The sequence below is a fragment of the Stegodyphus dumicola genome, chromosome 9 (assembly GCF_044657685.1).
Source record: "Stegodyphus dumicola isolate Sdum_Otavi_A_Nest chromosome 9, ASM4465768v1".
Taxonomy (NCBI): Eukaryota; Metazoa; Arthropoda; class Arachnida; order Araneae; family Eresidae; genus Stegodyphus; species Stegodyphus dumicola.
In genome coordinates, this window is record NC_140776.1 from 75,267,992 (window position 1) to 75,281,073 (window position 13,082).

At 32.3% G+C, this 13,082-nt stretch overlaps 1 protein-coding gene across 1 annotated transcript in view; it reads right to left on the reverse strand.

Moving 5' to 3' along the window:
• Positions 1 to 2,798: 2,798 nt before the first annotated feature.
• LOC118194703 (uncharacterized) overlaps positions 2,799 to 13,082 on the reverse strand; it is a 195,126-nt gene continuing 184,842 nt past the window's right edge. The window contains exons 2-4 of the mRNA XM_085823628.1: positions 10,365 to 10,520; positions 5,934 to 6,214; positions 2,799 to 4,582 (exon numbers count right to left, since the gene is read on the reverse strand). Coding sequence (XP_085679754.1) covers positions 3,326 to 4,582; positions 5,934 to 6,214; positions 10,365 to 10,410 — 1,584 coding nt within the window. The 5' untranslated portion in view covers positions 10,411 to 10,520 and the 3' untranslated portion in view covers positions 2,799 to 3,325. The remainder of the gene's footprint in view (positions 4,583 to 5,933; positions 6,215 to 10,364; positions 10,521 to 13,082) is intronic.

The window sequence follows — 13,082 nt, forward strand, 5'->3', positions numbered from 1 at the left end:
AGCTCCACGTACTCTCGAGACTCTCCACGCTACAACTCGCGATGCACTCGACTCTTCGGTTCAGTCGTTCCCGGAGTTCAACACACTCTCTCGACGATGCACTAACAGCGATACACAACGACACTCTTTCGGTGCACTCAACGACCCGCTCGGCAATCGCTGCCTGGCTGTCAACTCGATCGACTCCGCAGGGATTGACTCGCTAGACGAGACACCAACTCGATACTAATTAGTTAACTCGCACTGTCGACGAGGCACACACACACACACACACACACACACATACACACACACACATACACACACACACATACACACACTACTGCGGACCAGCAGGATTTATATAGATTTCGGCTTGTGTTCGAGAACATTCTGGGCTAAACCGGTAAGATTTCGTTCATGAAGGTTCTCCAACCGTCCATAGTATATCGCCAAATATCGCCAAATGAGGCAACCCTGCCTTCCCTTGTCCTCTTATGGCAACCCTAAACCTGCTTTGCGGGGAAGCTATCTTACCACGCCTGTACATTTCATAACAATGTGCATCATTCTTCAATTAATATGTTTGAGTGTGGATTTTAAATCCACACTCAAACATATTTTGGATATTGGATTTTAAAGCTATCCCACCGCGCTTGTACATTTCGTACCAGTATTATGTTCGGGATAATGTTTTCGTTCTCAGTGCATTAGGGCATATCATCTGATTTCCATTAATCATCAACATAACTATTTATTGCTTAGGATAGCGCGCCTAAGTTTACATTCGACATAATATAATGTCATTTCTGAAATCAAGTTTTTTTAAGGTACGTTTTTATTACATTTTTTTCATTAATTCAAAGAGAGAAGTTAATTTTTTGTTATAAATATTCCATCTAATTAAGAGTAGAATTAATGACATTAAATAGTTCTCAAACGTAAGCAGACATCAAATGGTGGTTCACCTAAACGGAGTGTAAGGTGTGGGCGTAGCCAGTGACTTTTTTTTTTTTTTTAATTTTCAGGTTCCCAGTTTTTCTTATCCTTCAGATTGGGTATTAATTTTGATGAATTGAAATTTTGATGGGGCAGGATTTTCAGGAAGAAAGGATAAAGACCTAAATTATTTTTCATCTTTTCAGGTGCGAAGGCTAATCATTATGGGAATCGTGCAGTTCCTTAGAATATTTCAAATCCACTTTCAAAATATATCCTCCGGTGGAATCTTTACTAATAGAGAGAATCCATTCTGGTATCACTGCTTTCGCTGGCATCCATTCAAATTCACCATATGGCAATGATTGGAACATCGCCCAACCGTATGAGTTGTTTGCATCTACGTACATGATGTAACTGTCTGGTTTTTGTAGAAATTTAATTGGCCTGCCCCCACAGCTTTGTAATCGTTGAAATTCCACCTCTCTGTTCTACAGATAGAAACATATCTATATTCGTTAAGAGTTCCAGAGGCTGATCAATCATTTTTAGGCATACTTGCCAGGACAGACGGGAGACGTCATCACATATAAAACTGCAGGCACAGCTTTCTAAAACTTTCGAATACATTCGCCAGTTGAAAGACATCCTATTTAACATAACAGTGATGATATTGTCCCTTCGTACAGAATTTGAAACTCTTCCACACTGCCTGAGCGTGTTCATAACCTTCTGAGGAAAATCCCCCATCCGTTAAACTTTGTAAAAGGGGAAAGGAGATGGTAAGGCCGTCTCTTTAAACATATCGAAGGATTGTATATAGTCATAAGTATATAGGATTGTATGTAGTTTCCATTGCTTTAAATAACTAAACTAAATCTAGGTATAACCGTTCGTATACAAAAGAATGGATAATTCATCGCTTATTATAATTAACAATTAGGTTCACATGTTCTAACTGCTATAGAATAATTTTTTTAACTGAAATAAAAGAGGCTAAAATAGATAAACTCACTAAATAAGGTGAAAATTGCTAAACTATAAAAATTTCCATATGATAGAGAAATGTCGCCAAGTGAGGTGCGAAGTCGTCAAACATCTTAATTTCGATTTCAGTCAACCATTTAAAATTAGGCCGAAAACAGCCTTAGTTTGACGCAGATTTTGAATATCTTTATCGATTTTGAGACACAAGTCCTCTTTCTTCAGATGGAAGAAAAAATGCATGAAAACATCTATTACAAACTAAGGTTGCTTTTTTGCTTAATTTATAATTTTACATTGCAATGCTCTGTTCCGTTGAGGAATGCTTTCCGAATATTAAGATTAGGAGTTCAACATCGGTCAAATAATATCCAAAAATACAGTAGCTAAATGAATTTTTTCATTTAAGATGTTATGAATAATTCATAAACAAACTTTTACATTTTACTAATTAAATTACTGCGAAAATATCTATTCATAATGTTTCATGATATTTTCTATTCAATTTCTTTGCCGTTTTAAAGGAAAGGATATTTATTCTCATCATTTAATATTAACATCCGGTTAATATAGTCAAACTAGCAAAGGACAAACGTGATTGCATTAAGCGGCGACTTGTGAATCGTTTTCTAATATTAAAATCTATAAAGCAAACATTTTTTTAAATGAATGAGCGGTAATGAAGATTTTGTTCTACTTACATTGCTAAGCTTAATGCATTTTCTTACATCCTTCTCATTAAAGTCCTTACAGAGTCAAAACAGATTTAAAAAATAATATATATCGATTTATGTGTAATAAAAATTACACTTTGTATAACTAATGATAAATTTGCTTGCTAATGTATTTCTGTACTTATTGAATTCAAAAATTTGAAAGAAGTCCTTTGAGAAAAATACTATTTCTTTATTTTATATTCAATATATCACATCATTACATTTTGATGGTATGCGGAATTCAATATAGCTGATGATGACAGAAATTAATAGACTTAATTATAATGAGATATTGTAACTATATCAAAGAAAGCTGAAACTTAGGTTGAAATCTTTTCAAAATCAGCATGAAATTTCTGCCATTTATAATAAAACGTAAACTGAATGTTCAAGTTGAGTACGTCATGAAATTTTAAGATGTTGATTGCATAAAGTTTAAGCGTTAATTGAAAAATATGAGGAATATTGCTGAAGGAATATATCATTTTAAATATCACGTCTGATACTCAGTTTTATAATGTTCATATCTTGTACGATAGTTTAAAATAAAATAATGGAAGTAAGCTTCGAAATCTAATTCGAGTCAGAACTCAATCTTGCAGTTATGGTGATTCAAACCAGAAGAGTTTCGTCTATTTTTGTGGCAAAGCGCTTCTTTCATACTTTTATATTTCTAGGTTCTTTCATTTCCTTTCTCTGCTCAGCATCTATTTCTTTCGGACTCTTTTCTTAGTAGCACTTGCAATGTCTTTACTTTTTTTAATATTTTCTTTTCGTGATGATATATGCGAACCTTTTTCTTTATCCTTTTCCCTTCTGTAGTCTTCTTCTTTGCGTTTCTTTTTTACCATTTTTTTTGTTTTGTTTTTTTTCTTGAGATCGGATTTTTCAATATGTTTCGTAGAGGCTTCCTTTTCTGACTTTTTCGTAGGATCCGCTTTCTTCCTGGTACCTTCTTTCTTGTTCTTTCCCTTATCCTTTAGTTGGGATGACTTCGGAGAACTCTTTCTGACTTTTTGAAATTCCTTTTTACTAGCTTGCTTATCTGAATCTTTAACTTTTCTCTTCGGTTCTCCCTTTTTCGCTTTTCTCTTAGCATCTTCTTTTTCTGTTATTTTCTTGAAATCATCTTTTTGGGTTTTCTTTTTCAAATCAACAGTTTTACCTTTCTTCTTCGAATCTTCCAATTTCTTCTTAGTTGGAATTTTCGATTTCTTTTCAGGAGATATTCTGGATTTTTTAATTCCCCTCTTTGATTTCGCTTCAGAAATTAACTTTTCTTCATCTTCTAGTTCTAGTTTGCGTTTTTTCATGACACGTTTATAAAAGATAAAACTTACAATTGCGATTAATACCAAAGGAATAGTTATACCCAAAATATAAGGCAATGCCTTTCTCCATGCAGGTAAAGGTGGTCCAACTTTCACCCTGATTACATTGGTTGCCCATTCCCTCATAGATCGAGTTTTATCGGTGTTGTCTATAACTTTGCATAACCATATACCGCTATCATTGTATTTACTGGTATCGAAGTCCAGTTCATCAACTTTCTCGAATTTAGCATTTTTATATTCTTTAAATAAAGTAGAATTGTGATACCAGTGTTGTGACATTGGAGTAGGAATCATTTCAAAGGGCTTGCTGTTACATACAAGCGTGAAGGACTCTCCTTTTGGAACTTTTATATCTGGTTCGTCATTCTGAACTGCCACAGAAACAAAAGATGTTGGAAGTCTATCACCTCCAGCCAATTGAACGACACACATAAAGATTCCATTTTCTTTGGGAGATATTTCAGAAATTTTGATGTCTCCACTACCTTCATCTTTTATCATTCTAGATTTATCTAATTGAAAATTTTGATTGTTTAGCATCCATGAGAGCTTGAGGTCAGGAAATTCGCTGTAGAATCGTCCTTGCAAGTTTCCTAGGCAAGGCAAAGTTACGGACTCTCCCTTCTGCAGCTAAAACAGAAAACACATTTTTTTTAAAGTTTAATATTTATTCAATATATATTACGTTAATTTAGATTAATAATAATTTTATTAATTTTAAGATTTATGGTAAAGTTTTTAAGATGAAAAAAATGAAAAAAATGTTTAATTCAGATACTATACATCAATTTTAGAGACGCTGTTCTAAATATTTTGTATATGTAACAATTCTGTAGACAATACATTCTGTGTAAAACAAAAATTACTCAGAATGGTGTCGAACAAGTAAATATATTGAAAAATTGTATTTCAAACCTTCCAAGAATAATTTCATTTTAACTTTAAATTACATGAAATATAATTGGAAATTAATTTTTCTATTTAAAATAAATTTTTGTATTACTTTGAACAGAACAGAAGAAAAAGAAATTTAAAATAAAAAGCTATTTATAAAAGTTTAGCCTCAGCTGAAATGTTTAGCTTGAGTTAGTAATTGAGCTATTCTAAATAAACTAATTTTTTTAATTAATTTTAACATATTTATAAACAAACCGAATTTCTTTAGAAGTCTGCTTGAACTCAACAGAAAATTATTTTTGTTTTTGAGCTACAGTTTGCGAGATTTATTTAGAGATCTGATAGTATAACATGTAATTTATTATCTTCAAATAACTTCTTTCTTACATATTCATGCTTTATCTACAGAATGAATAAATTCGAACATAAATTTCTGTTGTCTCTACATTAAAAAACTAGGATATTTAAGCTATACACAATTTGTAAACATAGAAATATCATTACTTGTTTTTTCCAAAGACGGATTACAGTTTAACCTCTCATTATTAAAGTCCCAAACTGAAAATGAATCAGTTGATGAGGCTCTATTTTAAATGAAATATTTTAAAGAATTAATAACAGAAATTCATAAGAATATTTTTAAAAATGGGTAAATTATCTGCTTGGATAAAAAATGTTAACTATAATATTAAAATTAGAATAGATTTTGAATTTTTTCGCATAAAATATTCTTTTAATTATGATTTAAGCTGGATGCATTATCTTCTGTGTCCCTCTCTGAAAAAGCAGAATTTGAGCAGTTGAAGAGGCTACACAATGAATCTGCCGACATATGTGAATTTTATTTAAAAAAATTAAAAATGGTTTAAGTATGAAGTTTCAAATTCAAATGGTTATAAAAAATCTAGAATATAAGAGAAATTGGACGCCATTTACTGCATGCGTAACATTATTTTTCATTGTAAGTGAGCCGGGTGAAAATGATATTAGCAACAATAAACAGGTTTTCCAAAACAATTTTTGGTTTTAAATTTAAAGATACATAATATCCACTATACTTTTAGTTAAACACTATATTAATTACTTGAAAGTTTTTGTGCATTGAAATAACTCTTTGGAGAGCGCTTTCTTTGAGATTTTGTGGTACATTTTCCTTGATTGATGGACAAGGTTTTGTATTGCAGCGGCCTTTTTCCTCTGATGGACCCTTACAAATATCGGGGTCAATACATATACGAGATCGGGTTCCTTCTCCTCCCCCACAAGAAACAGGACAATCCCAAGGCATCCATTCGGACCAGCTAGGCTTCTCCACAGGTTTTGGACAAGGCTGGGTGTTACAATTATCCATCTGAGACCAGCGACCTGCAGAAAAGAACATAATGTAATTTAGGGAATATACTGAATGAATTTTAAATTCAAAATGCTATCAGTTATTCTGTCTAATTATTTTAAGGAAATGTTATAAATATATTTAATTATAATGTTAGGAAATAATAAAAGTTTAGGATATTTAAGATTTAAATTTACTTAGAGATAGCTTTATGTAAATTTCATTTATGTATGCCTTATTTCATCATATTACTCGCTCAAATCAGATGGCGATGCAAAATGTACGGCAAGTGGCGTAGGTTAAAACCAGAATGTAATTATTACCAGAAGCTCGCTGGAACACGCACCTTTGCACTGCCACTTGCTGTAGCCGCTTAGCCGGTACAGTGGTTAGTGACGCTGACTACCATACCGATGGGTCTAGGCTCGAATCTAGGGCAGGGCATGGATATTTATAAGGGTATAGTGTTGATAATAGTGTTTTGACGAGTCAAGGTCAGTGTTATATTTTCTGAAGGAGCAACAAGGGGGCACTCAACGTCACCGATGGAGTTTCCATTATCACTGGTTGTGTAAGACATATTCAGTTTCTAGACGCGAAATTTTCAAAGAAAAAATGTTTTTATATATCGAAGAATACGGTAATTAGGTTAGATTAGGTAATTTTAATATGGAAATGCACATGAGGGCTACCTGCCTAGGGCAAAGGATACTTTATTGAACGACTTTCTATCTCTGGCTCACATATTCACGTTACACATTAGAAAAACCCGAAAACCAAGCATGCAGTTACCCCGCTTGCTCTGGATAGAACCTGAAACCAAATCCCGGTTCTCAGTAGTCTTAATCACTCGGCCACTGGAGGGGCCTTTTAATTATTCAAACCTCTATAGAAGTTACAGTGGCGCCCGAAGTAAAACGTTGAGAAGGACATTAGTAAGTAGTTGAAATTAGTATTGCTTAAAGGTTAAATTTTTATTGATAATAGTGGATGTACGGAAAGGAAAATGACCAAAAGGGATAGTGAAGTTGGAAAGGAATGTGACAGCACCAGCAAGCTCTGATACCAAGTTCTTTAGTGACCTGTTGGAAGGAATATTGAACCCATTTAGAATGACATAAAGCCAAATTTGAGTTTTGACGGGTCAAGGTCAGTGTTATATTTTCTGAAGAAGCTAAAACTCATTTTGTTCTGTGTTCTGTGGCGGAATCTCAAAAAGTTATAATGTCTATATTAAGCGGTTTAAATATACCGGCAATCAGTTGTTAGGTCCTGTGGATGCAAGAAGTTGGACGTACGAGCAGTTAAGCAAGCGCTAAAAGTGTTTCAATCTGTAGATAATAAGACCAAGATTCCAGCATGGAGACATGTTGCATATTAAGTTCCAGATGGATGGAGAAGTAGTAACTAGATTTATTTTGAGTAAAGTCAAATTGTGCTAGTTGTTGTGGGATGAATGACACTAAGTTAAAAAATTATATATTTATAACATTTAATATTATATTTAGGTACGTTAATAATATATTAAGTATCCCACGGTTATTACCGAAAATTAGGATTTGAAGAATTAAGGAACTCTCAGTCGCTGAAAGAATTACTTGTTAGGAAGTATGAAAGCAGAAGGTTCGAAGTTGAGTACTAGCAAATGCATGACATATGTATGGTCGAAATGGTATTAGATAGTTTGGTGATCAAGTTTATGATCGAATGGAATGGATGGGATGGAAGGTTATGTGCTCCTACTCGATGAAAATAATTACCACCAATAATGCCTATTTGTACTGCCTTTTTGTGACGTGTTTATTGTTACAAATCATTTTTGCGGTAAAAAAGCAACTTTTCCCCAACTACCTTAGCATTTATAAGTTCTATTTTTCTCTAAATACTATAGTAGAATGAAACCAGTGTACCAGTCGTGGAGATATATCGGGTTATAACGAAAGTTTCCCCTCAGCAAATATCGTCTGCGCAAACAGTTTGTTTGGCGTGTTTAATCATATTTTGTCAAACAATTTTCGGCCTATTAAAGAAAGAGACTAAAAAGAATACATTTTTGGCATTTGGAAGAATACCGAGAAAGAGAGCAAATATGCTACATGTTAGTTGGACTTATATTTTATAATTGTAGGAAAACCAGCAAATAATCGCTAGAAACTTTCGTAAAAATTCTAATAGCCAAGGACACGTAAATGAACTAGAACTTTATAAGGTATTATATGCAGTGCTTAGGTTAAGTATGTAATAATTGCCATATTTCATACTTTACCTAAAAACGCCAGACATTCTATAAAATGCCTAGGTATTTTAGGAAATGCCGACGTTTCATTCTTTGCCAGTAACATATATATTTACTTCGAAAAGAAGCTAGCATTAGCAATACCTATCTGTTTGGATACAGTAATGTCATATATGCGTTTTCGTGGTTCCTTGTAATTGTCGATAGAAATTTATTCAAATCATATAAGAAGTCATTCAAATTAAATTATCATTTAAATTAAGAATCAAATTTGAATAATAATAATAATAATAATAATTCACGTAGTAGCATCAGTAGTAGATAAGTAGGAGGTTAAAGACTCAGACTGGTTAACCTATTACTGCAAAAAGCGATGCCTGAGAAGAGATCTTTCTTACAAAATATTTCAAGGAAAACTGGTTCGTATTCATGCTATATAAGGAAAACCATGAAAATGCAACATCTCGTTGAGAAGAAAACAAACCAGCAGCAAGCGAGCTGCCTTACAGAAGTCATATTCAGTCGCTGACCTGCAAGTGTATAAAGCGTAAGAAGGATGTAATTAATTATACTGATTTCAAAGCTTTCTCAAATAGTAAAATAAATAAAAATAAAATAAAGAATTGGAAGCTTTCAAATTTTATATTACCCCTAAAGAAGCATTTTTTATTATTATTATTTTTTTTTTCATTTACACACACATATGCTTTTCGAGAGCCGTTTGGTTAACGCTAACAGAGCCTAAAAATATTTAAAAACAATACATTCTTGGAATTTCCGATATAAAATCTCGGGCTAGAGATAAAACTTTTTTATTCCTTACAGTATTGCCATTGCTCGCTTTAAAATTGTTGAGGTTTTTAATAAAAAATCGTTAAGGGTTTACTAAATATGAAATAAGCAATAAAACAGATTCTAAATTTTAAATTCGAGCGAGCCTCCAGGTGCCCATGTTTGGGTAGAGGACTATATTATTCAAAATTTGATGGCTCTAGGTACCGTTGTTTTTTCGCAATAAATGCATGCAAATTCTTCGTTATTTAATTTTTTTAAGTATGATACAGGCTGATAATATTTGGTGGCAACAATTTGAAAAGTGATTCTCCGTTTATAACTGAAGATGTAAAATCCTATTTCGAGTGTAATAGCCCCTTTCGGGCTAAAAACATGGATTAAAAGATTCTACAATATGATGCATAATATTTGGTGGCAACAATTTGAAAAATGATACAACGCTTTTTAGTGATTCTACGTAAAATGCCGTTTCGAGACTAATAGCCCTTTTGGGCTTTTAAAAAAAAAAAAAAAAAAAAAAAAAAAGATTAAAAAAAAAAGGCTATCCATAAACTGGGACAATTACTATTATGCTGGCAATCAATAAATCAGCAAACAATTATTCGATTAAGTGCATAAAACTGTACCAATGTACCAATAAGCAGTCTTGTAATACTAATGGCAATGCGTTACAGTCAACAACGTAATGTCCCAGATTTTTTTTCCTTTTGAATAAGAACGCAATGTCATCAAAACTTAATCATTGAAAACACGCGACGTGATTAAATAGCTATTTTGACTATTGCCATTTTGTTGCAAGAATTGTTATCCCTAGGTTTAACTAAAAGCATAACTGAATTACCAAACATTTTTTCATAAGCTTTAATTTCACACTTAAGTCATTTTATGACAATAAGGATGCTCTTTATTTATTTCCAACAGCACTTCGTAGCACTTCTTCACTAGACTTTACACAATGTGATATGCATAATTTCTGAATGCTTTCCTGCGGATTCAAGGTAATCGAACGTCTTACTTAAATAACTGCATATTATATGAGGCTATACAAATAAGAAACCAATAATATGTCAATCTGTAAATTTAAACTCGTAAAGTTGTGCAAATAATTGTCACAAGAGGATTTATACATATGAAATATTTTTACATTTTACCTTGGCATTTTCCAGGTCCAGGATCGATACAATCGTGTTTCCGCATACCTCTACCTCCTCCGCAAGATTTGGTACAGATCCATTCTCCCCAAGGTCCCCAGCCATCGAGAGACGCTCTTCGATTTATGCGTTTCGCTTTCCATTCTATTGTTCTAACTAAATAGAAAAGGATATCGTTGAATTGGGAGTAATTTATTCAGTTTCTTTATATTTTGATAACTTTAGAAACTTGACATTATTATTATTATTATTTTCGTTTTCGAGAATTTTCATTTTTTTTTTGTGGGAAGTATAAACTTGGTTTAGGAACACCTTTGGATCTTTCAGACACCAAGATTGTCATCGAAGAAGTAAAGAAATCGAAGGAATTTCTGCCTCATTCCAATGAAACGTGAAGGAAGAAACATACTGAAAAAAAGTTGTAGTTACAGTTTATTATCGCGTGTTCAAAAGAAGAAGGTTTTCCATCCCCATGCTTATAGGGAGATGATAACTGACACGCTTATACGAAATAGAAACTATACAAAATGTATGAATACATCTTCGATGCGCATCTGGAATGACCACTTTTTGTTAATTTGCAGTCCATGAATAAATGTCCAAAAATAAACTGCTAGAACTAACTTGATTTTTAGGCATCGCTTTAGATTAAATTTAAATGTATTGTAAATTGCAACTCAAAATATTAAAAAGACTGTGTCATAGAACTTTAAAAAGACTGTAATACAGTACAACGAGCTCTCACTTAAGTCTGGTAGGTTATGTACTTTGCGCTCCTGTTCTTCCATGGGGAAGCTGAGGTTATAGACTGGTGGTGTATCGGTATTACATTTGCTGAGCAATGGTACATTTCAGTGTTCTGAATATCTATTTCTATCCCATCATGAGATTTTAATCAACAAAACTTTACCTGCCAATAAAATGGTGACAAGTCGTCTCTTAATGTAAACAGATTTTAATTCTTCTTTATAAATAGAATCCAAGACATAAATCATTATTTTTGACGATATTCTGAACTGAAGCTGGAACTAGGAGATTCAGTCAGTTTAACTGGAGATAGTGTCTAAACATAAGCCTGCTTCATATAAACTTAATTTAACTAATCAAGAAAACGAAACAAATGTAATGATACAAATTTTAAATTTCTATAATGTAAAGTGTATTCAGGTAAGCTTTTTTCAGCAATTTATTTATAATGGTAATGTTATGATGTATGAGATAGCTCTTACGTAAGAATAAAGAATATATGCCCGTTTGGATAGTAATGGAGATTTTTATTTCAAAATGAATGCACGATTAAATAAATGTTGGATCTAAAAGTTGATCATACGTCCATTTTTCCACTGCAAGAGGTGAAATAAAGTAGCATCCATATTAGAATAAATTTGATCACCTGACACATTTTAATAAAAACGTACGAAATTTAAATTTTTATGCGATCACTATACTGAGCAACTCTAATATAAATCATTCAAGTTGTTCCTTGCTCTACTAAAGGCTTTTAACAGAAAACTGGATCTTAACTATTTTTCAGATTACAGGATTCAAACCACTTTTACCCGGCGAAAAGAACGTCCAGAACGTTGAATTTAACAGCCATATGAAAACAGTATTTATATTACGTTAAAATTTTTTTTTTAAATTTTTAGAATTTCTATAAACGGGATTTTGGAATTCATTCGTCTATATTTATCGGTTCCGAAGGTAAAGGATATATTTTAGAAATTACATTCTAAAACTAGCAACATTTGCACAAAATCCCCCAAAATTTAAGTTACGAATTTACTGACGATTCAGGTAATTTTGATTGCAGGAAGGTGATTTTTCAAACCCGTTTGAGTAATTTAGCCATAAAAAGCCATTTTCTGACCAGTATAGAAATTTTAGTTTCCTATATTTTCCACTGAAAGGCGTCACATGAAATAAATTACCTTCAGCCTGAAAATCTACTTTAAACTGGAACCGTAGGTCACTGCCCATACTTTCACACGATATTTGGAAGCACACTCTATTCGTGGGACTTGCTATTTTTTTTAGACTTATGAATAATCTTTGAGACACGCGAAACATGTGAAGGGAATTGAGCTATTCTGGTACTATTACAATACTCCATCAAGAAACATGAAAAAGAGAGACCATCATATTATTCAGATCTGAAATTTGATAAAACTTTTCCTGATACGTGATGAGCTTTGAAAATACCTATATTATTTCACGCGTTGTGTTTGTAATATATATGTATATAAAGTGCTGTATATATATATATATATATATATATATATATATAAAGTGCATGGTCTCGCATTTTTGTTTTGCTATTTTCTTTCAATGCGCACGCATAAAAATGTACACATATGCAGTTAATGTACACATATGCAGTTAATGTTAAGAATGGAGTTTTTCAAAGTGTTCGTAATATTTGTCTATCAAAATGTTTACCGGAAAAGTAAGAAATAAAACACACAAATTATTGGCAGTTAGTTAGTTTAATAATTTACTAAATTCATACTTAAATGTATGAAATTTAACTTTAAACACATAATCTATTTAATCTTTTATTTCTATTTTTAATATTTTGTACTTTTATTATTATTGCTGATTGTTTATTATTTATTATTATTTTAAGCTTCATTTTAAATTAATCAATGCTAAATTACAGGGGTGTTTAGACATTTTTGTAATGATTTTGCAAAGATTTATGTATAAAAAAACCTTAGC